Genomic DNA, 27,871 nt, shown 5'->3' with positions numbered 1-27,871 from the left:
GCAGGCTGAGATTAGAAGAGGAACAATTTTTTCCTTTAGGTCACTAGTCCTCAACCTTTGCTTGCGTTAGCATCACCTGGGACGCCTTTAAACATCCTGAAGACCAGGCCGCACCCTCTGACTAACTAAATCGGAATTGAATGTCCAGGGGGTGGGGCCCAGGCATCAGTATTTTGGAAAGCTGCCCAGAAGATTCCAACATGCAGCTACGGGCAAGAACACAGCCTGGGAGCCGAGACATGGCGGTCAAGGCCGCGGGGCCTTCAGCGAAGAAGGATGACGGAGTCAAGCTCTAAGTACCCGGCCGCACTTGGCTTCCACGTCACCCCTCGGCCGCGCTGCGTGGTGTATTTAATCAACGACGGCGGGGATAGGCCGGTCCTCCCGTTAGCCTCACGGCCCGCGCTCCTGATGGAGTGGGAAGCACCACGGAGACGGACTCCAGCTTCCCGCCAATGAGCGGGGCTGCAGGCTCGGTGTGGTCCCGCCCCCGGGCCGCGAGGCCTCGCCTCCGGGCGGCTGCTCGGCGAGGGTGCGGTCGTGGGGAGGGAGGTCCGGCCCGGCGCGCTGGCGCTCGCGCTTTCCATTGCTCAGTCTCCCTCCGCCGAGCGGCGCTGGCCCTGGTCTCTCGTGGCGTGCCGGGCAGCAGAGCGCGATGAGGCGGGCGGCGCTACGGTAGGTAGCGGGGGCCTGGCGGGCCGCGGGCTGGGGGCGCCCATGCCCGCCCTGCGCGCAGCTAGCGGGCCCGGGCGGGGGGGCGGAGCGGGCCGAGCGGGCCGCCAACGGCGGCCGGGACTAATGCCCTGGGCGTTTGGGCGGAAAGCGGGGCCGGTGGGAAAGGGCGCCCGCCTGCCGCGCCCCGGCCCGAGCCCGCCGGCCTGGCGTGGGGCGCCGCGCGCCCGCCGTCGCGTCCCCTGGCCCGGAGTTTGCTAGAACAGCCTAGCGGCGCTTGAAGGGAGGAAGTTGGGTGTTCCCTGCAATTCTTTTCTCTTTGCCCCTCAGGGGTGTGGTTTTGGGGTAGTCGCTTATCAGAAAGCTAGTGTTTAGAGCTCCACAGTACTTTTCCAGCCTTTTGCCCTCCTTTAGAGAGGATTTTTAGGGTCAACTGCTTGACCCACTTGGGCTCAGACTTAAGTCTGTTGTAAGGTGGGCAGAGATTGCAGGGCGCCTCTTGGGCTCTCAGGAGGTCAGGACTGTGCCTAGGGTCCTTCGAGCTGATTGGAGCTTTACATTTAATGAGCAGCAAGGCCCTGTAAGGCGAGGTGGAGCGGGGGCTTTGATGGGGCCCCATGGCCAAGAAGGCTGCCTTTTTATTTGTGTCGTCAGCCCAGCTTGCCCAGTTAAGGCCCAGGGCCTTAGACTCCACGACGTGCGTGGCTCTCCGCGACCCCCCTTCCCTGGAGCATTCCAGCTGTTCCCAGTGCTTTCTGCCTGGCCGGGTCCCAGCTGGCTCACCCCTGGTCCAGCTTGTGGAGTCATCCCGTTACAGGTGCGCCTGCACCTCCGGTGTGGCCCACGGAAATTCTGCCTGACACTGGTCCCATCAACTCTCTTGGGGGTCCTGGGTCTCTCTCACTGTCCCAGCGGACTTTGCTATCAGTTGAAAAGGGTTCTTCTCTCTCTTTATAGCACTTAAAGAAGAAAAACGTCTTTACACTATTTGAAGACAGGTTGAAAGTCATTACAAGAAGGGCCACAGTTGGCTTTGGCTTTCATTGGACATGATGTGAAAGGCCTTCTGCTAGCTGCACGGTCTTGCCCTTGTGCCTTCTCCCAGGAAACCTTTCTTGACCTCCTCTCCTCCAGTTTGGAACTCCTCTTTCTTTGCACTGAACTCTCATAAGCCTGCGTTCCTTTCTTGTGAGTCCTCTTGAACCTTAAGCAGGTACTCTGTCAGTGTCTAGTGAGAGAGAGTTCATAAATGAGTACAGACTGTCTGAGATGACGAGGTTATTTAACTGGTGGGCAATCTTTATAGCTTCTTTTTCCCCCCGACTCACAAAAGAGTCACCTGAATTTGTTTAGTCTCTAAATTGAGGCATTTCTCCAGAGGGTAGGGCGTATGAGCTGCGTTGCCTGTTATTGCCCTGAAAACTCTTCCCAGACACTCACCCTAAGCTTGGGTCCCAGGACAGAGCCAAAACACTTCTGTTCCCACCTTCAGGTGACTTGTGACTTCCTGGGCAGGCCCTAGAGAGGTTGGGCTCCTTGGTCTCCTTTAATTGGAAAGGTTTAATCATGGAGTCTTCACGGGATAAATCGGTAACCCTGACTTACTGAGGTGCTGAGGTGTTGGGTAGTGATTAAGCCATTATGCATCCCTTCCGGTCAGTGCTGCATTTATAAAGGGAAGAAGCCTGAGATTGTGAAATGAGCAACTTGCCTGCACATGTGTGTGTGTATGTATATGTATGAATGGGAAGAAGGGTCAGTAGAACTGGGTAGTACACATTGTGCCAATTGACTGGCACTGGGGAGAAGTCATCTAATTTCTTTGGGCCTCAGTTTATTCAGGAGGTTGGTCTGAATCAGAATTTTTTTAATATAGGGACCCATGGGGATGTTAAAAGGGGGTGGTCTATGAACCTTCTGAAATAGTATATACCGTTTTGTGTGTCAGTGAAAATGTATTTCCCCCTGGCATGAGGGTCCACAGTTTTCATTAGATTATCAATAGATAGGATACCAAATTGTAGTGAAAAGTTACCATAAGCTGAATGTTCACGGTACTATGGAAATTTGTTATGCCAATATGTGATTAGTATAATCAACAATTTTTTTTAAACATGCAAATTACACCTTTGTTGTGCTACAGGGATGTATTTCCAAATTTCTTAAGGCAGTGTGCAAAGAACAGGGCTGCAGGACCACAGTTTTCCAAATAAATTGACCCAAGTGTTTCTCTTTGGTATTCATTAACTCCTTTTCTCTGTCCATTTGATTCTCCATTCGGAGATGGTCGGTCATGGAGCCTGGCTTGTGCTTTCTAAATTTCTGGTCCTTTTTAACTTTTAGGGGGAGACTTTGGAGAAGCATGACTTTCTGGAATAATAATAGCTAAAGTTTTTTGAGGACTTGTCAGTGTACTAGGCACAGCTCTAAGGGTTTAAGGTATGTTAACTTCTTTATCCTTATGACAGCCCTATGGGATAGGTACTATTGTTATCCCCATTTTACAGATGAGGAAACTGAGGCTCAGAGAGATTAGGTAACTTTCCCAAGGTCACTCAGCTAACGAGCAGCATGGTCAGGCTCTTAACCTCTGTGCTGTACTGCCTGTCACACAGGTAGGATGGAATGGTTTTATCACTTCAGAAAATGCTGCTTCTTAGGGTAAAATACTCGTTAGCTATGTGTTTACCCCAAATATTTGAGATTGGTTATATAGCTCCTCTTAGTTTGTGAGGAATATTCAAAGTATTTAGCCACTCGGAGTCAGATCCCTTTTCTTATATTGGGTACATCTACTGCATCTACTATAATTGCTAGTTAGTGTATTTAGGGCATGATTTTTCTGCCCTTTCAACTCATAGTAGCAATGGAAGAGACTCACTTTTTCCAATGTGCTTTTTAAAACCCGATGTAGTCAGTTGCAGAATGCTAGTTTCTGAGATGGCAGAATGAAGGACTACACACTCTCTTTCCTTCAGTAAGGATTTGAACCTACAGAAAATACATAAAATGGTGAAAAAAAATTCAGATCACCTTCTGAGAAAATACAAATTAGAACATTGAGAACAGGAAGACTGAAATATCAGCATATAAAAATACGGAAGTGGAAAATTTATTGTGAGAAAATAAATGCAAAATATGTAGGATAGAGACTTGTTAGCCACGTGAATGAAGAATAGACACAAAACCCAACCCCAAACAGTCCAGCGAGCATTCTCCTCTTAGTGGCCAGTGTGATGACTGGATGGCCAAGGAGTGAAATCGACCGGTGAGCATGTGCTCATATTTATGTGTTCTTTGCAGTTAAATTAGTTGATTGGTGAAAGGACAAGGATTTGTTCTAGTAGCACAAGTGTCAAGACTACATATAGGTTTCACCAAATAGTTTTACTGAGAGACTTCCTGCTGTTGTAATTTAGAAGAGAAATCTGTAGTAAACTTGAGCTCTAAAGAAAATTAAAAATGTACTTTTTGGTGGTGGTGGGGAGTTTAGTCATTACTGGTCCAAGCATTAGGTAGTAGGAATTTACTAGTAGCTGGAGCTAGGATGAGTAACAGTGTTTGGGGTTCCTGACCTCTTCATTCTTCAGCTGTGCTCTCAACACAGCAGGTCATCAATCCCTGGTCTATGTATGTTGTCCTCAGTGGGATGGTGTGTGGTTAGGAGTCAACACTTAAGCAAAAGCAAGAGTGAAACAAAATCAACTTAAACAGTTGATTTTGGGAGAATAGGGTAGGCACATTTGGGTAAATAGCTGTTATTTTATTTCATTAGGGAGTAAGGAATTTCTGCCTAAGTCCAATAAATACTCTCTTTGAGTCTGGGAAGGGTTAATTCTATTTTCAAGGTTGATTAACTTATAATTGGGTTGAAGTTATTTATTGAGGAAATATGGTGTGATGATAAAGAACAAAATAAATGTTCGTAATTAATTTACTCAGCCGTTTACCAAATCGATTCTGGGCTTCTGAAGTTAACAAAACAGAAAGCAAGAATAAATCCATTAATCCTGGTTGATATTTTTTATTGATTTTGTAGACAGTTACCTTATTGGTCTCTGCTCTCAAGAAATGTTTACTCTAGCTAGGTGATTTATGGAGCAGCCTCATATGCAAACATACATACACTTGAGAAACAGATCCAGACTCCTACCAGGCAGTATATATGAAGAGTGTGGGACGGCCAGGTGCTCTGGGAGGAGGCACAGGTCTTTGGAGTTGCCAGGGAAGAAACCATGAATCTACTCTAAGTGTGGTTTATCTTGTTTTGTAGGCTTTGTACCTTGAATAAGGGACTCCTTACTCCTGCCAGAGGACTGACTCAAGGATCCCAGAATCCCGAGAAACAGAATGTCTTCCACATTCTTGAAGGCAAGCATGGGTGTTTAGCTTTTAGACCTATGTGGTGAAAAACCTTGTTTTATTTGGGAGGCATATACATAGATAACATAGGGCAAATGGGGCATACCAAAGGTAGATCTTTCATAAACTTCTCATTTATAAAATGGCCAGGACAGCTTTGGGTAGAAATCACATTCAGAATTTGAGCTTTGGTACGTGGGAGTCTTGGGGACTGAACTCAATTAAATGATTTCCACTTCCTGGGTGTAGGTACTGAAGGGGAAGGCATGGGAAAAAGAGACCTAATGCATAAGTAAGAGATGGGGCCTTCAGTTGGACCAACTAAATGCTCCTTGTCTGTAGTTTTGTTAGAGGGATCCTGTTAATCTATGCCTAACTGAAGTTAATTTCACCTGCTAATCTGATATGCAAACTATGGATGTATTTATCAATTTAGGAGTATTCATTATAATTAAGATTGTAGCTTCTTCAAAGGGTCCAAATAAATATATATGTATATATGTAGTTTAAAATTCTTCTTTCCTTCTTGGCCCTCAGTACCTGCCTGTCTTCTTACATTGACTAAACTAGTAATAATCATTTTATGTCAGTGAGTATCAGTAGTCTGTGTACTGTTTGGGGTACTTTCCGTCCTTTTATTCGAGAAACTCAGGAAGAAAAAAATATGGTTTTTTTTTGTAGTTCTGTATGATTTAATTGTAATTAGAGTTTGCACTAAATTTATGGTATGTAACACTTGTTTGATAGAAAAATCAACTACGTTTTCATGAAAGTTAAAGTGCATGTTAATCTAACCATATTTGGTTTTGATCAGTTAGTTATTGAAGGACCAAGGATTGCTATAGTTAATTTCCTATAACTGGAATATATGTTTTAAAATACTAGAAAAAACACATGAACTCAACACATTTTTGAAATCCTATAGATTTATTTTCTAGTTTTGAATTACTACTGCTTGTCTAATTTATTTTCCCTTTATCCATATAGCATGTTCACCTATACATGTGAATCATGGTGTGTGTGGTAATTAGTATCAACTTTGTTTTTAAATGCTTAAGTCTTTTTTTTGCACTAGTTCATTCTTGCACTTTTGGGCAGTGAGCATTTACTAAAATTAAATTGCATTCTTTGCCTTTCTTTGATTTACATCTTTGCTTCATTTTTCTGGCTTACACTTTTCTAACAATTCAGATAGTATGAATATATGAGAAATCAGTTAGAATGAGACTCAGATTTGGCTATTAGTGTTAGTCCCTGAACTAGTTATTGGCTCTACTACTGCCTGTAAGAAGATAGGGATTCTGTTCATAGTATCTCCATCATAAAGGGACTCCTACTGACACTGATACAGCCCTATCTGATGAATAATTGGAGTTATCCTTTTTTATTTGTTTATATAAACCCCAGTGAATGGCACAAGGGTATTCTTTTCTGCACTAAGGAGACAATAGTTGTTTCAGGTTTTCAGGTAGCAGAGGCCTGATCCCTTCCCTGAGCTGTTGTGGCATTAAATGGAAATTCATGCGTCTTTAAAGCTTTTGAGTGCATGAACCGCTTTTCATAGTTCTTGAACTTGTTGCCATAATCCAGTTCTCACATTTCTTTGTTTCATGGAATGACCTCTTTATTTTTGTTTCAGTTCGGGATAAGTTGCGGGAGATAGTGGGAGCATCCACAAACTGGAGGTACGCACTCTTGTGTTCATTCATTCTTTCATCCCTAAAGTGGTATGCTAGGCCATATTTAGGCTCAGTTGATGGTCCCATTGTAGGGATGGGGTGGGGGCTCTGTGTTTGGAAATGGGTTGAGAGGTTTTTTACTTGGGGGAGAAGATCAACATTCCAACATACTCATCAGTTGATGCATTGTCGTCATACAATAATGTGATTTACATGTACTCTACATTTTTCAAAGTGCATTCAGATATATTATCTCACTGATTCTCAATAAAACTTGTGACGTGCTTATGGCCTGTGTTCCTATCCCTTTTTTACTGATGATGAAACTGAAACTCAGATTGAACAATTAAGTATCAGGATTTGGAACTTGAACCCAAGTTTCCTGGTTTTTCTTTTTCATGCAGCCTGACTCATTTATTGCTTCTTGTCAGTTCACAATTAACCAGGTCTCCCATACAACCTTTCTGTCTTTTTCAATGTTTCCCTGCTGTAAAATAGGATACTATCCCTCTTGGTGCACAGAATTTTGAGGCTAAAATGAGATAAAAAGAACAAGCACAAGTGATCACTAGATATACAATAATCTATTATAGGTTTAGAAATTATATGAAGACTTTTTAACCCTTTATATGAAAAATTTCAATTACTGAAAAGTGGAAAAAATGAATACCTATGTCCCCACCATCTCGGTTGGATACTTATTAACATTTTTCCAGATTTGCCGATATACATATGTTGGCTGAACTATTTCTAAGTAACTTATAGGTATCATGACACTTCAGTATACATCTCCAATAAATAACTATATTCTCCTGTGTAGCAAAAGTAGCATCATGTATCTCCAACAAAGACATTCTCTTACATAATGAAATTGACAGTAATTCCATAAGAGCATGTTAGTCATCTGTATTCAGAATTCCTCAGCTGTCCCCCAAATGTCTTTTATTGCTTTTTAAAAAACCTCAAGATCCAATAAAGGATTGCATATTGCATTCAGTGGTTATGACTCTCTAGTCTCCCCTAATCCAGAATAGTAGTTATCCCTTCCTTTTTTCTCCTGTGAGCTAGCTTGACTTTAAAGAGGCCAATCTTGTCTTGTAGAATGTTCCACAGTCTGGGTTTACCTGGTGCCATTTAACTTGTTACTCTATTCCATATATTTTTTGTAGGCTATATACTTTTTGGCAATAATATTTCATAAGTGAAGCTTATAAAGACATCTTAATTAAGGATACTGTCAACATTTTAGTTCCTTGTCCTCTTGTCTCTCTCTTCTCTTCCACCTTAATCGTCTCTTCTTTTTCTTCCCTTTCTGTCTCCTTTTTATGTTCTCTTCCTCTTTACCTTTTGCTCTGCCTTCCATACTTCTTTTGGATAGACTCCATTTTTCCTCCTCTGTCTCTCTTTCCTGAAATTGAAGGCAGAGAGAGAGAGAGCTGAGGCACAGAGAATACGAGAATTATCAAGGTGAGAAATGGGAATATGGAGCTCAGTGGCCATGTCATTCTTTAGCCCGTATATTTATACTGTTGTGTCTATTTTTGTATTTTTAATTTTATTTCAAATATTCTATTCTTTGAATACACTTTTTGATGAGGGTGAATATATGGTTCATTTGGGTATATCTATCACTTTTAAGTATGTTTTTCTTATCTAGAAGCCTAAGAAATTTTAACAGGAAATTTTAATTTCACCAAGTGGCAAGTGGGAAGGGAGGGAAGGAAGAGGAGATGAGGTAGGTCCAGACCTCTTTCCTCCTTTGATGGTGTCTGACTGGCCTGTATGTCACTGGAATTGTGGAATTGCACTGCTCCTGTGTTTCATGAAGCTTGCAATCTTCCTTCTCAGAGACCATGTGAAAGCAATGGAGGAAAGAAAATTACTTCAGAGTTTTCTGGCTAAGTCACAGGAAGGACTGCCACCTAGGAGAATGAAAGACAGTTACATCGAAGTTCTCTTGCCTTTGGGCAGTCAGCCTGAATTACGAGAAAAATATTTGACTGTTCAAAACACCGTAAGGTAACACAGCACTTTTTTTATTTGTGTTATTTGTTTTTATTTACGTCCTTTTAAAATAACAACTGTGAGTTAATTCTCACACCATACAATTCACGTATGTAAAGTGTGCGATTCTCTGGTTTTTAGTATATTCAGACAGTTGTGCCACCATCACCACAGTTGACTTTAGAACATTTTCATCTCCCCAAAATGTGTTATTTATTTTTAAAGGGAGGTCATCATGATTTTCATTTAATTACAGTTTTCTTTATTTCACAGATTTGGCAGGATTCTTGAGGATCTTGACAGCTTAGGAGGTACTGGTATTATTTTTGTGTTTCTAAATAGATACTTACAGTTATACATTGAATCCTATGGCTGCACAGATGAGGATATTCTAAAAGATCAGAAAAAGAAGGGCATCTACTACCTCTGAATTGTTATAATTTTTTTACCAAAAATGTAGATTCCTATTTAATGGATGATTAATCCTTCTTTCTATTAACTTTTTAAAAACACCCTTAAACTTACAGAAAAGTTGCAATATTGCAAAGAATTGTTCTTCCCTGAATTGTGTGAGAGTATATTGCTGACATGATGCTTTTCACTTACAAATATTTTCATGTGTATTTCCTACAAACAAGGACATTCTCCTATATAACCAGAGTACAGCCATCAAAATCAGGAAATTAACACTGATATGTTACACTGTGTAATCCTCATTCAACTTTCGCCAGTGATCCTTTATAGCAGAAGGATCCAGTTCTGAGTTACAGGTTACATTTGGTTGTCCTGTCAGGAATAGTTCCTTGATCTTTCCTTGACTTCCATGATCTTGACACTTGAATCTTATAGGCCAGTTCTTTTGTGGAATGTCCCTCAATTTGGGTTTGTCTGATGCTTCCTCGTGATTAAATTCGGGACATGTATCTTTGATAGGAATGTCACAGAAGAGATGCTATGTTCTTGGTGCTCTCTGTGATTCCTGTACTTGGATGTCTGTTTCCTTCCTTAGGTTGGGAAAGTTTTCAGCTATTAATTTCTTCAAATAGATTCTCTGCCCCTTTATCTCTCTCTTCTCCTTCTGGGACACCTATAATACAAATGTTAGTGTGCTTGATATTGTCCCAGAGGTTGCTGTTCTCATTCTGTCTAATTCTTTTTTCTTTTATCTGTTTGGCTTGGGTGATTTCCTCTAGTCTTTCATCCAGCTCACTGATCCTTTCTTCTCTATCCTCTACTCTGCTATTGAGTCCCTCTAGTGAATTTTTCATTTCTGGTATTCTTTGTTTCTGATTGGTTCTTTTTTATATTTTCCAATTCCTTGTTGATGTTCTCACTGTGTTCATCCAGTCTTCTCCGAAGATCAGTGAGCATCCTTATGAGTTTTTGTTTGAACTCTTTGTCAGATAGATTGCTTATTTCTGTTTCATTTAGTTCTTTTTCTGGGGTTTTGTCCTGTTCCCTTGCTTGGAATGTATTCCTTTGCCTCCTCATTATGCCTCTTTCTCTGTGTTTATATCTATGTATTAGGTGAGTCAGCTATGTCTCCTGATCTTGGAGAAGTGGCCTTAAGTAAGAGATGCCTTTTGAGGCCTAGCAGTGTGCTTCTCTCTCATCACCAGTCCATATGATCCAGGAGTGACCCCTGTGTGGGCTACTTGTGTCCTTCTGCTGTGGCAGGGTTGCTCTTACTGCAGGGACCCAGGGAGTCTAGTCTTTCCTTCCCTGGCTGGCTATTTGTAAATCGGGTTTGGAAAGCCCCAGCACAGTTGGCTGCAAGGTCTAATAGCACCCTCCTGTTGCAGTTTTCCTGTTAATTCGGTAGCTACCCTGTGTAGCTGGTTGTCAGGCTCAGGGTCTTACAGTTGCTGTAGGCCTCATGGCTTCAAGGCTGTTGTCAGCTCTTTTAGGATTGCAGCTGAGTGGGGCTGGCCCCAGGCATGGGAGCACCGAATTGTTTCAGGCTTTGGAAGGTGGCGCTGATCCTCTTTGTGGCTGTGAAGCACAGGTCATCTGCCACTGAAAAGCCCCACCCCCCACAGGTCCACACACACAGTCAACACAGCCCTAGTCTGTGAACACTTCCCGACCCCCTGGAGCGTACCCAGTCACCCCACTGCAGAGGCCCCCACCTCTCCACCAACCCCCCTGCAGTTTACCTGGTCCTCACACAGGCCTTGCCTCACAGAGGCAGACACACTCACCTGCCTGTAGAGGATCAAGGCAGCCAGTCTATGCAGGCCAACAAGTAGCCTGAGGGCTTACTGTTGGGTGGGGCTGGTCCCTAGGGTGGGCTGCCTACCCTGTCTGAACTAGATTAAATCTGCTGCACTCTAGTGGGTATGGCCGACCCCTGGGCTAACAGGCCAGGGAAGACTTTCAATGGAGTCTGCCAGCGTCTGTGTCAGCACACCTGTACTAGGTCACAACAATGGATGCCATCAATGTCTCAGTCTCTGGGGAGGTCTCACCTCTCACTGAGATGCACCCATAGCCTGCCAGGTGAGTCTCTTTTCACCAAAGGACTGTGCAGCCTTCTCGTGATTTTAGGTTGCTCTCTGAGATGAGTGAATTTGTGCATGGGCCCTTTAAGAGCCGGGTTTTTTCGGCTTGTGTCAGATAGCTTTTCTGGGGATATTCCCTGTTGCAGTTAATAGCCAGTGAAGCCAGATAGTAGGACACTTGTCTCAGTTGTGCTGAGTCTGAAGGATGCTTATAGCACTAACGCGCCCCTGCTAAGGTCCCCACTCCTCCAGGGAGGGCTGCGTACCTTAGGATGGCTCCCGCCTGGCTGGCTCTGGAGCTCCGCTACTTGCGAAGGTGGCTTTCTTTCTCTCCAGAGGAATTTCTCCCTCTTCCGCCTCAGTCAGGACTGTCCTTCGTTGTGGGGGTTCTTTTTATCCAGTTTTCAGTTTTCTCTCCAAGGTAATTTTTCCAAGAATAGTTGTAACCTGGTTGTGTTTGTGGGAGGAAGTGAGTTCACAGTCTGCCTACACCGCCATCTTGACAAGATCTGAGATGCCGTGTTCTTATTGCATCTTATCAAGTGGCGCACAATTCTAATTTGCCCCATTACTGATGATGTTAACTTTGATTACTTGATGAAGGTGGTGTCTGCCATGCTTCTTCACTGTAAAGTTATTCTTTTCCCCTTTGTAATTAATGAGTCTCTTTTAGGGAGGTACTTTGAGACCTTGTAAATATCCCATTCCTCATTACACTTTCAGTTTATTATTTTTAAATCAGTATGGACTCAGGGATTCCTGTTTTACTGAATGAATTATAATATGTTACCGTCATCTATTTTGGCGTTCAAATTGTCACAGGACTGTCCCAGCCTTTCAATCTGGCTTCTGTTTTTTTGTGTCCCCATCATTCTCTGAGCACTTCTTCATTTTCTGGTCCTGGAATCAGCCAAATCTCCAGGGAGCCCTGGTTCTTTTTAATGGAGAATGATATTTAGAAGCCAAGATCTGGGTGCTGGGAGTGGTCATTGCTGCTGGGGTATCACTGTTCCCATGCCCTCTCAGTGGGTGAACACGGGCATGTATGTACGTACACACACATTTACATCTATGTTGATTTCTATATCTGCCTACCTACCTATCATCTCTCTATTTGTGAAAACCATGGGTTCACACTGATAGCCCCAATTCTAGTTCAACACCACAGGGTTCATTCTTATTTCCTCCCTTTTCATATTTGTAATTGTCTTCTCCAGCTGGCTCCATTATCCTTAATACATTTACTTATTTGAGCATTGCTCTCATCACCTCTCGGCGCGTCCTCCTGACCTGCTTGGGCTCCAACACCCTACTCTAGGCTACCTTGCTTACTCCTTCCTAAAGACTTTTGGACTAAACTCTTGGGAAAAGGTTTGAAGAAAGGCTCTAGTAACTTTTAAAATATAGACATAATTCCATTGTTAGGCTGATACCTAGCTACTTTTTTCTCCAGATTAAGTAAACCTGGTTAAAAATTCTTATTGGCCTTATAACAAGATTACGCACGCATACACACACACACACACACGCACACACACACACACACACACACATTAAAAATTCTTATTGGCCTTATAACAAGATTACACACGCGCGCACACACACACACACACACATTAAAAATTCTTATTGGCCTTATAACAAGATTACGCGCGCGCACGCGCGCGCGCACACACACGCACACACACACACACACACACACACACACACACACACACACGGCTTTGGTTTACTTAGGCATCCCTAAATACACAAACTCCACTGCCACTACCTTGTTTTTTTCCTCATTACTTCCTGTTGATGGCCAATCTCTGTCACCTGTTCAGTTGATTCTGTTCCTTTCATTTCTTAAGGATCTTGCCTTATCATGTATGTTTTCTCCCTTATTTCTCAAGCCTTTTCTCAGCTTCACTTTTCCCTCAACTTATAAACATATTCAAGTCTCTTCCATCTTAAAATGAAAAATAGGTAAAATCCCATTCCCTTATACCATTCTCAAACTGGTTTTCCCCCCCCTCACTTCAGAGCTAACTTTCTGGAAAGAATTGGAAGAAATTATTCGCTCTCATTGCCTCTCTATCTTGACCTTCTGTTATTTCCCAGCCTCCTGTTCTGGTCTGCTCCACCATGCCATTGAACTGCTCTTGCTAAGCTGACCATTGGCTCCCTTATTGCACCATCCAATGATACTTCTCAGGGCTTTCCTGAGCTCTTTATGGCTCCTGATGTTGTCGAACCCATCCTTGGGCTTTGGTGACATTTCCTCCTGCCTCTCTGTTTGCTGCTTCCCACTCTCCTTTGTAGGTTCCTCTTTCTCTATTGACCCCTTAAATGTCAGTTATCCCCAGGGTTTTGTCTTCTGCTCTTTTTTGGGGGGTTATCTGCACCTTCTCTGTAAATCTCATCTACTCCCAGTGCTGTCAGTATGTGAAATACTTGTGAAACTACATTTCTGACCTGCTTTTCTGAGTTCAAGACCAATTTGTCCTCCTGCCTTCTGGACATCTTCATTTGGATATGCCATAGGCTTCTTGAATTCAACATGTTGAAAACAGCCCGTTCTGCTCTTCCTGTGTTCCCTTTTTCAGTGAATGGTACATTATCTTCACTCATGCAAGCTAGAAGCCTGGGTTTATTTAAGTCTAGTCAAGTCTACCTTTTTCTTAGCTCTTGAATCTTTTCTCTTCATTTCCACTAATATTGCCATCAGTTAGATGCATATGATTTCTTGTCTGGATACCACAAAGTCTTTTAAATGGCATTTCTTGGCTTTAGCCTCTCATACCCTTAGTACATCCTTTAGCGGGTGTGTGGATTGAAGGACTTATTGTCACTCAACAAATATTTATTGAGCACAGACCCTGTCCTGAGGGTTGATGATACAAATTTGGAAGAATCTTGGGGGAAGTAGGGAGGCCACTAAACACAAAAGTATAATGTAACTTTAAATGACGTGATATTCGTCAGGTGCATATAACTGTGCTTGATGCATATAAATGCTTGTTAAAATATGGAAGTATAGAGATAACCACTGAGTGGTGTAGGAGCTGAAGATTATGGGGAAGGAGGATAGCTCTGAGTGAAATAATTGCTTCATGATTAGGAAAGTCAGGAGGAAAACAGGTAACTGAGTCCTTGTGATTTGGTTCTCTTTTCTGAAGCTGTTTGATGCCATCAGGCTCATGCTAGGTCTTTTTCTCATTTAGGTACTGTGTCTCTGCAGAGTGGTGACAAGCTATCCTGGTGGGTCGGGGCTTTGGGCTTCAGTTTCCTCACCAAATCTAAAATTGAGGGGGCAGTCATATTGGGGGATCTCTAAAACTCTTCAATGTCTCTGGTCCCCGGATGAGATCACTAGTGGGATATGGAGGGTTAGGTCTTCCAAACAAGATCAGACTTTTTATGGATTTCAGGGAGTAAATTGTAAATGTTGAGAAATAATTTTACTTTTCCTATATTTGGTTCTCTTCTATTTTTTTACAGTTCTTGTTTGCTACATGCACACCAGAATTCATTCAGCTAAGATGTCTCCTTTATCAATAGTTACAGCCCTGGTGGACAAGATTGGTAAGTGATATTATTTTCTATGCATACTTAGAATTCTTAGTAATTATAAGATATTATTGAGATTAGAGGGAATATTCTCCTTTTATGGGGAATTTTTATGTATATATGCATATGAAAATGTGTAAAATGCTATATACCAAGATATTTGTTATAATTATCTTTGGTTGAAAGGGTTTTGCATGATTCCAGTTTTATTTTTTATTTTCTTTGCATTGTCTACATTTTTCAAAAAGACATACAAATTTCTTTTGGATGTCAAAAAAATTAGTTTTGAAGACAAAAAAGAAATGTAGTGGGGCGCTGGCCCTGTTGCTGAGTGGTTAAGTTTGCGTACTTGGCTTTGGCAGCCCGGGGGTTCGCCTATTTGGATCCTGGGCGTGGACATGGCACCGCTCGTCAGGCCATGTTGAGGCAGCATCCCACATAGCACAACCAGAGGCACTCAAACTAGAATAGACAACTATGTACTGGGGGGCTTTGGGGAGAAGAAGAAAAAAAAAAGAAGAAGATTGGCAACAGTCGTTAGGTGCCAATCTTTAAAAAAAAAAGTACACAAAACTCAAGGATTTCCCCTAAAAAAAAACTGTAGTGGAATTTGCCAAAATTTCAAATGAAATTGTCCATTTACAGTACAGAAAATTTTGGCTATAGTTTGGACTCAGATTGATTTTCTGTTTTGCAGATTTGTGTAAGAAGAACTTAAGCCCAGAACAGGACATCAAGTTCAGTGGCCATGTGAGCTGGGTTGGGAAGACTTCCATGGAAGTGAAGATGCGAATGTTCCAGGTGCGTATGCCCCCAAAGATTGCCACTTGTTCCAATACAACCAGCTAGACTCAGTGAAAGAAAAGGTTATTTACCTGTCTTTCCGTAGACAGGTATATAGCTCACCACTTCTAGAAAAACAATTGAAAGTTCATGTCATATAGATGATAGGTTGCTAATATCCTCCTCCTGGACAAAGACTGACATGTTATTTGGTGTTTATTACTTTCAAATCAACATACAGCTCCATGTTAAGGTGTTTATTTGTGGTTTGGCCCCCGAGAATTTCACGAAAGTCTGAGTTATGTTAAGCATGAATGGGATTGATCACTGTGTTAGTTTCCTGGGGCTGCTGTAACAAAGTCCCACAAATGAGGTGGCTTAAAACAACAGAAATTAATCGTCTCACAGTTTGGAGGCTAGAAGTCCAAAATCAGGGTCTGGGCAGGCCACGCTCCCTCTGCAAGCTGTAGGGGAGAATCCTTTCTGGCTTCTTTCTAGCTCCTGGTGGCTTGCTGGTGATCCTTGGTGCTCCTGGGCTTGCAGCTGCAGCACTTTGGTCTCTGGCCTCCAGGATCGAATGGCATTGTCCCTTGTGTGTCTTTGTGTCTCTTCTCTTCTTCTAAGGACACTGATATATTGGATTAAGGGCCCACCCTGCTCTAGTATGACCTCATCTTAACTGATTATATCTGCACCAACTCTATTTCCAAATACATAAAGTCACGTTCAAAGATACTGAGGGTTAGGACCTCAGCATGCCTTTTTGAGCAACACAGTTCAAACCATAATAGTCACTTAGACTATTGCAGCAGTTAGGAACAGTCCCTCTAGTGAGCACAGCTCAGAATAGCTATTATAAAGAAATTGAAGAAATTGAAAAGAAAAGGTACCTCAAAGAAGATATTAGCACAGAAATCAAATAATTCAGGGTATGTCCAAGATTTCATTGTGAAAACTTATTTAAGAATAACTTATTCAGCTACGCCAGTGTATTTAGCAGGCCCGTTATTCAGATACATTTTTTCTGTTATGGAATTAGGAAGTTTCACCTTTTGGGAAAAGTCTGAAGCTTGTTCTGCAGTAAAAGTTATTTGTCAAAATAGTTAACTCCCATGTTGCTGTAACTGGCAGTAGTACTGGTTTTAAAACAAAACAGAAGAAAGTTGTTGGAGATGCTGCTATGGTTTGTCCACATTCTTTCTTAAGATTCGTGGTTGATTCCTAGCCTGTTGAGTGCCATGCACAGCAGATTTCTGGCATAGGACCTACTTTCTAGGGAATCTTGACAATTTGAATCTTGGACAAATAGGTTGAAAAAGAGATACAGAAATTTTTGGGAGGGGAAAGCCAATGAAAACCACTGTTAGACAAGTACACACTTTTGTTTTAAATTTGCATTTCTCATTGGCCATTTGGACTCATAACTCATGACTTGAGTGACCCTTCCTAGTCCAGAGAGGGAACTTGGCGATAAGTGCCCTGCCTCTGGTGTGGGCGCACACAAGTTCAAATCCCAGCTCTGCTGCTTATTAGCTGTGTGACTGTGGGTGAATTACTTACCTTCTCTGAGCCTCTGTTTTCTCAAGTGTAGCATGGAAACAGTAAGAATACCACGTTAAATGGGGTGGTAAGGGTGAAATGAAAAAAACAGCCCTGTCATATGAAGTACTGTGCCTGTCACACAGTAACCACTAGTCAAATGTTGGCACTATGTTAGTTTATTCTCATTACTATTGAGATGGTCCCAAATCTCTCTTCTAGGCTTGACCTTCAGACTCACCTTTCTGAGTGCCTGTTGTAGCTCTCTGCCTGCATATGCGCTTGCTACCTCAAGTCCAGTGTGTTCCAAACTGAGGGCATCAGCTTCCTTTCCAATCCTGAGCCTCCTCTGGTTTCGCCCAGCTCCAAACCTTTGTGATAGCTTTAATTTTTCCCTTTCCTGTGCAGCCTTTTGCCAAGTCCTGCAAATTCATCACCCACAGTAACTCACAAGGGTCCTTTCTTCCCCATCCCCTTGGCCTCTGTATTTCATTCACGTCCTCACTGCCTCTTGTATGAGTACCTTAGCTGCCTTTTATTTAGGCTGCCTGCCTCTAGTCTGTTCTCTTTCGGTTAATTTTACACATTTTTACCAAATAGATCTTCCCAAAGCCGATCTTAAATCACATCACTCCCCTTCTCAAAACCCTTCAGTGACCATTATCTGTGGATTAAAGTCTAAACTCCTTTGACTAGTTAAGATCCAAAGTGCTCTGTAAACTAGCTCCAATCTACCTTTCCAACTATATTTCCTCCCATTACCATTTATATACCTTCCTAGAGCTCACCGCTGGGCACTTTGAGCATCCCAAGAGTAGGGAGTTGTTCATCTTTGCATTCCCGATGCTTGGCACTAGTTGATGTTCATTATAATAAACCATAATTTAAGCATTAAGTCAGTGGATGAGTATCATTGCTTATCCTTTTTCCTTTGCCTGAAATCCTTGTGCCCTGCCTCTGCATGTCCACATTCCACCTGTGCTTCTGGGTCAGTTCATGCTCGAATCCTTCCCTGACCCTCCCATCTCATAGTACCTGTTCCCTCCCCATGACTCCTTCCTCAGTACCTGTTCTCTGACCCTCTCTACTGGCACCTGATTTCTGTCCCACAGAGCTGCATATAAGCATGTCTTTTCTCCTCCACTAGACTATGTGCTTCTCAATAATAGGATCTGGGTGTGAGTCACCTAGCTTGCCCCCTGCCATCAACTCATTTAACTTAGCAGTTATTTATCGAGTACCTGTTCTGTGCTAGGTATACAGCAGTGAGCAACACAGAGAAAGCTCCATTCTCTGGAGTTTGCATTCTAGTAGTGCTCAATAGTTACCTGCCTCAGTTCATTCATTGGCAGTCATTGATCGGGTATCTGCCAGCTTCCAGTCTTTGTGCTAAGTGCTAGGGATACAAATGTGAATAAAAATGGTATTTGTCCTTAGGGAGCTCACAGTGCAATAATAGGGAGGCAGCCATGTAAATAAATGATTATCCGATATTAAGTATTATGCAGTATTTCTCAACAGGGACACTATTGGCGCTGTATGTGGGAAGATTCTTTTTTCTGCAAGACTGTCCCATGCCCTTCAAGGCATTTAGCTCCCTAGTTACCCCTGCTCGTGTTAGGAGTGTCACCCAAGTCATAGGACAACCAAAACCATCCCTACACATTTCCAGATGCCCCCTACTGGGGTGGTAGCCACCACTCCTAGATTGAGAACCACTGTCGGGGGAGGACTTTGTTTCCATTTAGGTGGCCAACAAAGGAGGGAATGATGAGCTCCGCCTGGGGTGTAGCGGTGGGGCAGGGAGGGGAAGAGTGTCTTGAGGAATGGGCTGTGAGGAAGGTATCAGACAAAGGCGTGGAGGGAGGTGTGCGACAGCATAGTATGTTCCAGGACCTCCAAGTCGTTAGCTGTGGCTAGGGAAAAAGGTGCAGGTCTGAGGGGAGTGTTTGGTGAGCAACTAGAGAGGAATCTGGGCTCTGTTGTGGAGCACTTTATATACAGTGCCAACAGGCTTAGACCAGAAAATAGGAGAAAGTCGAGGGGGAAGGCGATATGGGGCCTGAGCAGGCAGTAGTGGTGGAGACTAGTGATGAGGTTTGTTGAGAAGGGGACTGAATATACCTTCGGGTTATGATAAGACTTTGATATGACTTTCCTGGAAGTACAGGCTTCGGGAGGATAAACACCTTAAAACCTCAAAGGCTTGTGCCTTGTAAATATATAGCTTAATCCACAGAATTATCACTGATTTTATCCCTTCTTGGGAGCCCCTGTGGTTGACTAAGGAGACATAAACATGTGCTGGCAGTTGGCACAATAAAGTTCCCTGAAAATACTAATGTCAGTGAGAGCTACTGGAGGTCCACCTGGCTACATGGGCCATCATGAGGACAGGTAGGCCTGAAGAAAGCCAGAATTCTGCATATGCCGACAGTTAAATGATGATGCTGCAGAAGATCCCTTTGTGACCCTTGCCTTTGGGTCCCAGTCATGCACAGCTCTAAAGCCTATAGTTTGTGTCTGTCCTAGCATTTCTTGCACAGTGCACCATTTGGATATTTGAGTGTCTTTCTACTCTGCTAGATCACAGGCTCCTTGGTCATGCTACCATTTCCACCCAGAGCCTAGTTCTGTGCCTGGCAACTCAGGGTGGGCAACTCAGCAGATGGTGGTTAATGAATGCCCTTCTCTTTTTCTAATTTCAGCCTTTCTCAAAGCATGCAGGATATCTGTTAGCATTGAAGTAGGCCTTCCCATAAATGCATTTCTTACATTTGTGTTTTCTTTCCTTTGTTCTTTAGTTACATGGCAATGAATTTTGTCCTGTTTTGGATGCAACATTTGTAATGGTGGCTCGTGATTCTGAAAATAAAGGGTAATTGCTGTATTTTCCTAATTCCTTATTTTGAAAAATTTCAAAGATACGTAACACTGGAGAGAAGACTATAATGAATTTTCATATACCCATCCCCTAGACTTGAGATTTAACATTTTTGCCATATTTGCTTCATCGTTTTTTTAAGTATATCATTTTCTTTATAATGTTTTAAAGCAAATCCCAGACATAATGACATTTCATCTCTAAATACTTTATATAGGCATCTCTCTAAAAATGAGGATATTTTCTTAAATAACTACATTACCATTAGCATGCCTAACAAAAATAATAAGTTTTTAATAGATTCTAATAGTTCATTCAGTTTTCCCCAAATATCGTTTTAATGATTTGTTCAAATCAGGATCCAAACAAGGTCCACATATTACATTTGATTTTTATGTCTCTTAAGCCTGTTTTTTTTTTTTTTTTTTAAGATTTTATTTTTCCTTTTTCTCCTCAAAGCCCCTGGGTACATAGTTGTATATTTTTAGTTGTGGGTCTTTCTAGTTGTGGCATGTGGGACGCTGTCTCAGCGTGGCTTGATGAGCGGTGCCATGTCCATGCCCAAGGATCCGAACTGGCAAAACCCTGGGCCATCGAAGCGGAGCACGCGAACTTAACCACTTGGCCCTGGGACGGCCCCACTTAAGCCTGTTTTTTTTTGTTAATAGCTTTATTGATATATAATTCCCATACCATACAATTCACCCATTGAAAGTATACAATGTAATGGCTTTTAGTGTTTTCACAGAGTTGTGTGATCTCTTAAGGCTGTTTTAATCCAGAATAGCTGTGTGTCTCCACTGCCCCCTTATTGTTTCGTATCATTAACTCATTGAAAGACCAGGTAGGTTCTTCTATATATAATGTCCAACTTTCTGGATTTGTCTCATTGCATCCTCATGGTATTTTTTTTTGACTTAATTTCTCTATCCCTAGTATTTTCTGTCAGCTGAAGTTAGATCTAAAGCCTTGATTAGATTCAGGTTCAATATAATTGGCCGAGAGCACTTTGTAGATGATGCTGTCTATGTATCTCGTGTCTCATATTGCATCATATCGGGAGGTATAGATCGTCTCACTCATAGTGATGCTAAGATTGATGCTTGGCTTCAAGTAGTGACAGACTGACCTTCCCATTGTAAAGTTCAGTTTATCCTCTTATGATCAGCAATAATCTACAGGGTGTAGTACAGTGCAGGGTGTATCCAAAGTACACTTTGTCATCGTGCAAATAGCTGGTTCCCCATCAGTCTTTCTCTAGTGCTTTAATGTCCATTGCTGAACATTGCTCTCATCATTAGGAGGTGTAAAATGATTCTCAAATTCTGTCATTCCTTCTATATTTGTTAGCTAGAGTTCTGTAAAGAAGAGCTTTCCCTTACCAATTAGGGCAGTTTGGTTTATAGAGGAAAGGCAGGATTAATGTTTCATTCTTGCTCTTTATGTACACATTTTCAGAATAACAAGTTGGGTTACTATCTAGTGATGACATGGTTTTTCTACTTTTTTGGCTTTTTAAAAAAGTATCATTGTGAATTCATGGATTTTAATATAGTGCACGTATTTCAGTAAATTGCAGCTATGGTTATTCTTGATGCTCAGAGTTTCCCGTCTTTGGTCAGTGGGAGCTCTTTTAAGCTGGCTTCCGTAATAAGCTCTTCTGACATATTTCCCCTTTAGTCTTTAATACCTTCCTGCTCTCTGGAGCAACAAAATGTCTTGGGCACATCTTAGACATTTCTGCCCCAGGCCTTGAGTCAGCCATTTCTGCAAGGAGTCCTGGGGTTCCTTTTAGAGGGAACTTGTCTTCAGAGACCCAAATCTGGGCACTAGAGCTGTACATTGTTACTAGTTTGTCCTTGTTTCTAGGTGTTTTCAGTGGACAGAGCTAGCATGTATGTTATAAAGCAAACAGACAACCTTATGAATTTTACTGTCATTTTCAAGTCAGATTTAACTATACAGACTTTAACTTATTTGGCTTTATACTTTATCTTTTTTCTCTTAAATTAAATTCTTGGTTCCTAACAAGAGTTAGACCCAAGGCATTCAAACTGAGAAAAACTGTCTAACTGTGAAAGTGGGGTGGGAGGGAATGTTACAGGACTGCTGTTCATACAGGACAGAGTCTAGAGGCCTATGGGAGGTCTAATTTGTATTAGAAATTTTAGTTATGGGGGCCAGCCTGTGGCCGAGTGGTTAAAGTTCCACATGCTCTGCTTTGGTGGCCCGGGTTTGCAGGTTCGGATCCTGGGCGTGGACCTACACCACTCATCAGCCATGCTGTGGAGGCATCCCACATACAAAATAGAGGAAGATTGGCACAGATGTTAGCTCAGGGCTAGCCTTCCTCAAGCAAAAAAAGAGGAAGATTGGCAATGGATGTTAGCTCAGTGTGAATCTTCCTCACCAAAAAAAAAAAAGAAATGAGTTAGAAGTCTACAATGAAAAATCTTTTCTGCTACATGGAAAGCTGACTTGGAAAACGAAGTTAAGATAAAAAAATACCTAGCTAACTCTGATCTGAGCAAAGAATATACCCATCTCCTCGAGCTCTTCCCACCAGCCCCAACTGACCTGCTGCTCCTAGTGGCTGGCCTAGGGCTCCTTTTCCAGCCCCGGGGGTGGGGGTGGGGAGCATTACTTGAAGTTTCTCTCCCAGCTGATGCATTTCAATTTTCTAAGCTGCCATTTCAGTTCTTTTGTTTCTATTGTTGTTTCATCAAACCTTTGGATTTTACCACAGTGAAGTACTATCCCTTTTATCTCAGTTTTTTATTTTGAAAAATTTGACACCTATAGAAAAGTAGAGTAACACAATGAACACCCATATACCTTTCATCTGAATTCACCAATTAACATTTTACCACCAGCCTTATTCTCTTACTACCTCTCTATAAATACACACATATACGTATTTTTTCCCTGAATCATTTGAAAGTGAGTTTGAGATTTCACTCCTAAACAGGTCAGCATGTATATCCTAAGAATAAGGTAATCCCCTACATAACCTCAATGCTTTTATTACAGCCAAGAAATTTAACAGTGATACAATTATATTATCTAATATACAATCCATATTCAAACTTTGCCAGTTCTTCCTAAAATATCCTTTATAGCCTTTTCCCCTGAGTCAGGATCCAATTAAGGATCACGTATTGCATGCGGTGATCATGTTCCTTTAAAATAGTCCCCCTGCCATTTTCTGTCTTTTAAGACATGACATTTTTGAAGAGTCCAGGCCAATTGTCTTGTAGAATGTTCTACAACCTATTTTTGACTGTTTCCTCATTATTAGAATTAGATGAAACATTTTGGCAAGCAGCAGCATCCTTTTTATAATGTGAACTTTCTAGTGTACAGGTAAGTCTGTCACCAGAAGGCTCCCCTTATTCTTCCAGAGTTTGTGTGTGAAGCAGTCAGTAAGCATTACCCAAAACTAACAGCAAAGACTTTAAAACTAGTGGGTAATTGTTCATCTTCCATTTTTATAAGGTAAGGGCACATTGTAAACTGTATTCTTTTCTTCTCTTTAGGCCTGCATTTGTAAATCCGCTCATCCCTGAAAGCCCAGAGGAAGAAGAGCTCTTTAGACAAGGAGAATGTATATTAATTTGTTTATAATAAGATATGATTTAAAAAGCACATTAACTGTACTGCAGAGGAGATTTTTTAAGAGTATGTGCGGACTCCTCATACCAGTCAAGTGTCTTGCTCATGCCAAGAATTTATTGAAATTAAAAATACCTTATTTTTTGTTGCAGAGTCCATACTCTGAACAATTTTATTGATCAGACAATAGTTATTAAGTGAAGTAATTGTTTTCTCATTTTTAATGAAATGGGAAGTGTTTCCTAATGAAATACCTGCTGGTCAGGGCTCTAGGTGGGGATGATTAGAAGTGGTCTCACACTGAGCCGATACAATTTCCAGCTGGAAGCAAAGAATCCCTGGACGTTTGCTGTGACCTTGGCAGCCTTCTCTGGGATATATGTACAATTTCCAGGGGGCTTTTAAAATCTGGAAATACTGCCTTTGTAGGGTCCAGGGCGGCCCAGGTCAGGAACCCAGTGCTATAGTGTGACCCTCCTGATCGTAGCTGCTTGTTGTCCTGTGTTCCAGTGAACAAGGGGAGAAGGGTTGCCTTCAGCTCCACGTCGTTACTGAAAATGGCTCCCAGTGCTGAGGAGAGGACGACCATACATGAGATGTTTCTTAGCACGCTGGATCCAAAGTAAGTTAGGATGGTAAGATTCCAGGTCCGGAAAGCATTTGAACCTTGGCCTTTTCCAGAGCCACACCTGCCTGAACATAGTGGAAGTTGTTTGTGAATGTTTTACTTGTCAGCAGCGACACCGCGACATTAACAGGGTTTACTGAATCTCCATTTGTGCAGGACTATAAGTTTTCGAAGTCGAATTTTGCCTCCTAATGCAATGTGGATGGAGAATTCAAAACTGAAGAGCTTGGAAATTTGCCACCCTCAGGTATCATAATTGAGTGAAAAATCTTCTCAATAGGATAACTTGCATTCATGGTCCTCACCTAAGGTTTGACGCACCTAAAACTCACCTGTGTTGTATGGCATTGTTAGTTCCTTTGTTCTGTATATGAGGGTGGCCATGAGCTGATATTTGTTAATATCTGTTTTATGTCCAAAGGAGAGGAACATTTTTAATCGGATCTTTGGCGGTTTCCTCATGAGGAAAGCATATGAACTTGGATGGGCGACTGCTTGTAACTTTGGGTGAGTTAGATTTAAGGTCGTCTTACCTTTTGAGAAGCAGTTTATACTGCCCCATCGGAATGAGACATTTTGGACCAGTCTGGCTGTGTCGCGGAATATGCTGTGGTTTTAAATAAATAGCACACTGATGCCAGCTGGGTTTGATCTTCATTGTGAAGGCTCTTGCTCTGACTTTCTAAGTTAGTACATTAAAGACCTCCTGAGAAAAGGAGGTGATGATATGCAGACCGGAAAAGATACAGTGATTTTGGCACTGGTGTGGTCACCGTGGCATCTCTTACTATTCCTCACTGGTATGATTATTCCTCCCTTCTCTAGGTTTATTATTTGATCATTTAAACTCTGCTTCAGCTGATTGTTAGGGAAAAAATAGACGTCATCTGAATTGTGCAGGTGACCCCACGTTCTGCCTCTCCCCAACAGTGGCTCCCGACCGTTTGTGGTAGCAGTGGATGATATCATGTTTCAGAAGCCTGTTGAGGTTGGATCACTGCTGTTTCTTTCTTCGCAGGTAGGTGTGCAGTGAGAGACGAAATACAATTTTTTATCATTTGGGCCTAGAAGAGAAGTTTTTATTTCTAAAGTCACTGTTTCTCTTATGACTACCTTTTTCCCCCTTCCTAATGCAGTCGACTGACTACTGTGTCTGTGATCTCTTAGGTGTGCTTTACTCAGGGCAATTACATTCAAGTCAGAGTACACAGTGAAGTGGCCTCTCTCCAGAATAAAGAGCATACGACCACCAATGTCTTTCATTTCACGTTCATGTCGGAAAAAGAAGTGCCCTTGGTTTGCCCCAGAACATATGGAGGTAAGCAGCAGCATCTGCTTGTCCCTAATGAAGGGAAGAACTTTTAAAGAACTTTTTCTCCTTTTAAATTGTTGTAGGAAGTACACCGATGTGGTTAGCTCGAGAGCATGTCTTTAGGAGATTGTGCTTTTGAGCTTCTGCAGCCCTGAGGGCCAGGATGCCTCATGGGCTGCAGGCAGCTGTTGCTGCTCTGCCCACCTGGCTGTTGTCTCAAGGTCTGGTGCCAGCGGCATGCAGCCTCTGGTGGTCACAGAAAGGTCCAGCCGAAGGAAAGGGGCGGGAATTGAGGCCCACTCATGTGAGAACTTTGCGCACACCTTGGTCATGTGTTTGGATGACAGTCTCTAAGCTGCTGCGAGTTTCTCCATGGTTCTCTCTCTTGTGTTTCAGAGTCCATGTTGTATTTAGATGGGCAGCGGCATTTCAACTCCATGAGTGTACCGGTGAACTTGAGAAAGGACTTCCTTGTGGAGCCCTAGGAAAACCGCGCTTGTTGAAGACCAGCACTCCACAGTGACCTAGTCCTGATGAAGGCCTGACCAAGTGTTTCGGTTTTCGTGTTTATTCTCATCCTCCATAGAGAAGAATATATTCAGCTTTTAGGATGATCAGAAACGCAACACAAGAGAGTGGCCAGGTGGGTGGGGCAGAAGGAGAAAGTTATTAAATAATAAATACTTTTAAAATCATTTAAATTGTGAACCTACCTTGTTGCCTCCTGTCTGCCAAAGAATTTAGTGCAGAATGCTTTTTATCCGTTTGGAAAACTCAACATACGCAGTTTCCTGCCAAGGCATTTGGAGGGCGTTCTTTAAGCCTGACCTTCGCTGCACTTCCCCTGTGTTGTCTGAATCTCATCAGCCCTACGTGATTCCTTTGTATTTTGCCTCCCTCTACTTCCCGGCTTTTGTTGTCAGGGAGGGTAGATGAAAGGTTGGGGTGAAGGGATTCGACAAAAGATAGGGCATTTGGAGAGATCTGTGGGAAGCCTTAGATCGAAAGCCATACCAAGAGGGTGTTCGGAGATGATGTAGATGAGGACACACAGGACCACGGGTTCATTCTTTCATTCGCCGGAGAGCTCGTCAGCACACTTGCTAGGGGCTGGGCAGGGTATATCTGGTTAAAAACAACAACAGTGATAATAACAGCTGCTTACGTCTGTGGAGCACTGGCCACGGGCTAGGAAGGCACTGTCCTAAGCACGTGACATCTATTAGCTTATTTATGTTTTCTACCAACATTGTGAGGTAAGTTCTGTAACCCCTTCATAGGGTTAGGTCACTCAGGAAACTGAAGCACAGAGAAGTTAAGTAACTTGCTCAAGATTCCACAGCAAGTACATGGTGGTGCTGGGATTTGGAACCAGGCAGTGTGGGGCCTGGGTACTCTTGACCAGTACACAGTACTGCTTTCTGGGAATATAGCAAGGGAGCCTATCCCCCATATCACGGTGTCGCCTCGGAACACAAAGGGAATTATTCCCAGGAGTCTGCAGCCAAGACACAGTTTCTTCCTTTATGCGACGGGAAGCTGATCAAGTTCAGAAGAGACCGAAACCAGGCTGCATAGAAGAGAAAAGTCATCTCTGCAAAGGTGCTCCCAGGAAGGGAGCAGTCTTTAGTGTGGATTCTCCTTCAGCAGTCACAAACTAGGCTCTGCCTCAGAATTAGCTGAGTGCTTTTTAAAAAAAACCATATCAGTTTAATATTTATTGAAATCACAGTTAATATGGACAAGCACTTCTGGCATAAAGAGTCATGGGAACAAACACAGCTACTCTCGAGGCGTGCCATTTGCCTCGCAGAGTCCGGCCTGTGCTGCACTGTAGTAGCTCGCTCGCCTCAGTCTTTGTCCCCCCACGCTGTGCTTCCTTCCATCCCGAGCTTCTGGCCCTTCACGACAGCATTTTGCATATCTACCTATAACCCGGTGGGGTCCCTGAGGTGGTGAACGGGAAGGGATGGGCCCTGGGGAGTTGTCTGAATGTGTTAAGTAGAGTTCAGTTAACACCAGACCTACTGCATCCTGTTGTATAGATTATACATTGTCCACTTATTGCTGCACACTGAACCTTTTTCTAGAACTTTTCTTGCTATTACAAGCAGTGTTGCCGTAAATATCCTAAATAGCTAAAACATTTAACCCTTAAATTATTTTCTTAGGAAATTGTAGAGAAGTGTTATCTAGATCAAAATAGTATGCACATGTTGAAGGCTTTGAGTATGTATATCACATAACTCTCCAGAACAGTTGCACACATTCACTTACTCATCAGCAGTTTCTCTGAACTTTGCCAGATTTTATCCTTTTCTTTTTAAAACATCTTTGCCATTT

The 27,871-nt window shown here is 42.5% G+C and overlaps 1 protein-coding gene across 9 annotated transcripts; it reads left to right on the top strand.

The window, feature by feature from the left end:
- The first annotated feature begins 9 nt into the window (after window positions 1-9).
- ACOT9 (acyl-CoA thioesterase 9) lies at window positions 10-26,223 on the top strand. 9 transcript variants are annotated; one of them, XM_070256810.1, is made up of 17 exons: window positions 38-675; window positions 3,016-3,111; window positions 4,946-5,043; window positions 6,022-6,048; window positions 6,674-6,719; window positions 8,562-8,732; window positions 8,991-9,028; window positions 14,702-14,785; window positions 15,468-15,571; window positions 19,897-19,970; window positions 23,513-23,580; window positions 24,099-24,210; window positions 24,373-24,463; window positions 24,638-24,723; window positions 25,147-25,234; window positions 25,384-25,534; window positions 25,925-26,223. In XM_070256810.1, exons 6-17 carry the CDS (start codon window positions 8,578-8,580, stop codon window positions 26,011-26,013), a joined length of 1,140 nt encoding a protein of 379 aa, XP_070112911.1. In that variant the 5' UTR covers window positions 38-675; window positions 3,016-3,111; window positions 4,946-5,043; window positions 6,022-6,048; window positions 6,674-6,719; window positions 8,562-8,577; the 3' UTR covers window positions 26,014-26,223. The 9 variants fall into 9 exon arrangements, with proteins under 9 accessions (XP_023490178.1, XP_070112913.1, XP_023490177.1 ...); XM_070256811.1 differs by lacking the exon at window positions 3,016-3,111 and adding an exon at window positions 8,092-8,180 and having other exon boundaries at window positions 508-675; XM_070256813.1 differs by lacking the exon at window positions 3,016-3,111 and adding an exon at window positions 8,092-8,180 and having other exon boundaries at window positions 508-675; window positions 6,022-6,057.
- Window positions 26,224-27,871: the final 1,648 nt, after the last annotated feature.

The sequence above is a fragment of the Equus caballus genome, chromosome X, assembly GCF_041296265.1.
Source record: "Equus caballus isolate H_3958 breed thoroughbred chromosome X, TB-T2T, whole genome shotgun sequence".
In the NCBI taxonomy this organism is placed as follows: Eukaryota; Metazoa; Chordata; class Mammalia; order Perissodactyla; family Equidae; genus Equus; species Equus caballus.
Note: the sequence above shows the minus strand (reverse complement) of the source record. Positions and strands in the feature narration are given on the sequence as shown.

Coding starts and splice junctions, on each gene's coding strand:
- ACOT9 (XM_023634408.2), top strand. CDS start 656: ATGAGGCGGGCGGCGCTACG. Junction 14,786..15,467: donor AGCCCTGGTGGACAAGATTG/GTAAGTGATATT, acceptor TCTGTTTTGCAG/ATTTGTGTAAGAAGAACTTA. Junction 19,971..23,512: donor CGTGATTCTGAAAATAAAGG/GTAATTGCTGTA, acceptor TCTTCTCTTTAG/GCCTGCATTTGTAAATCCGC.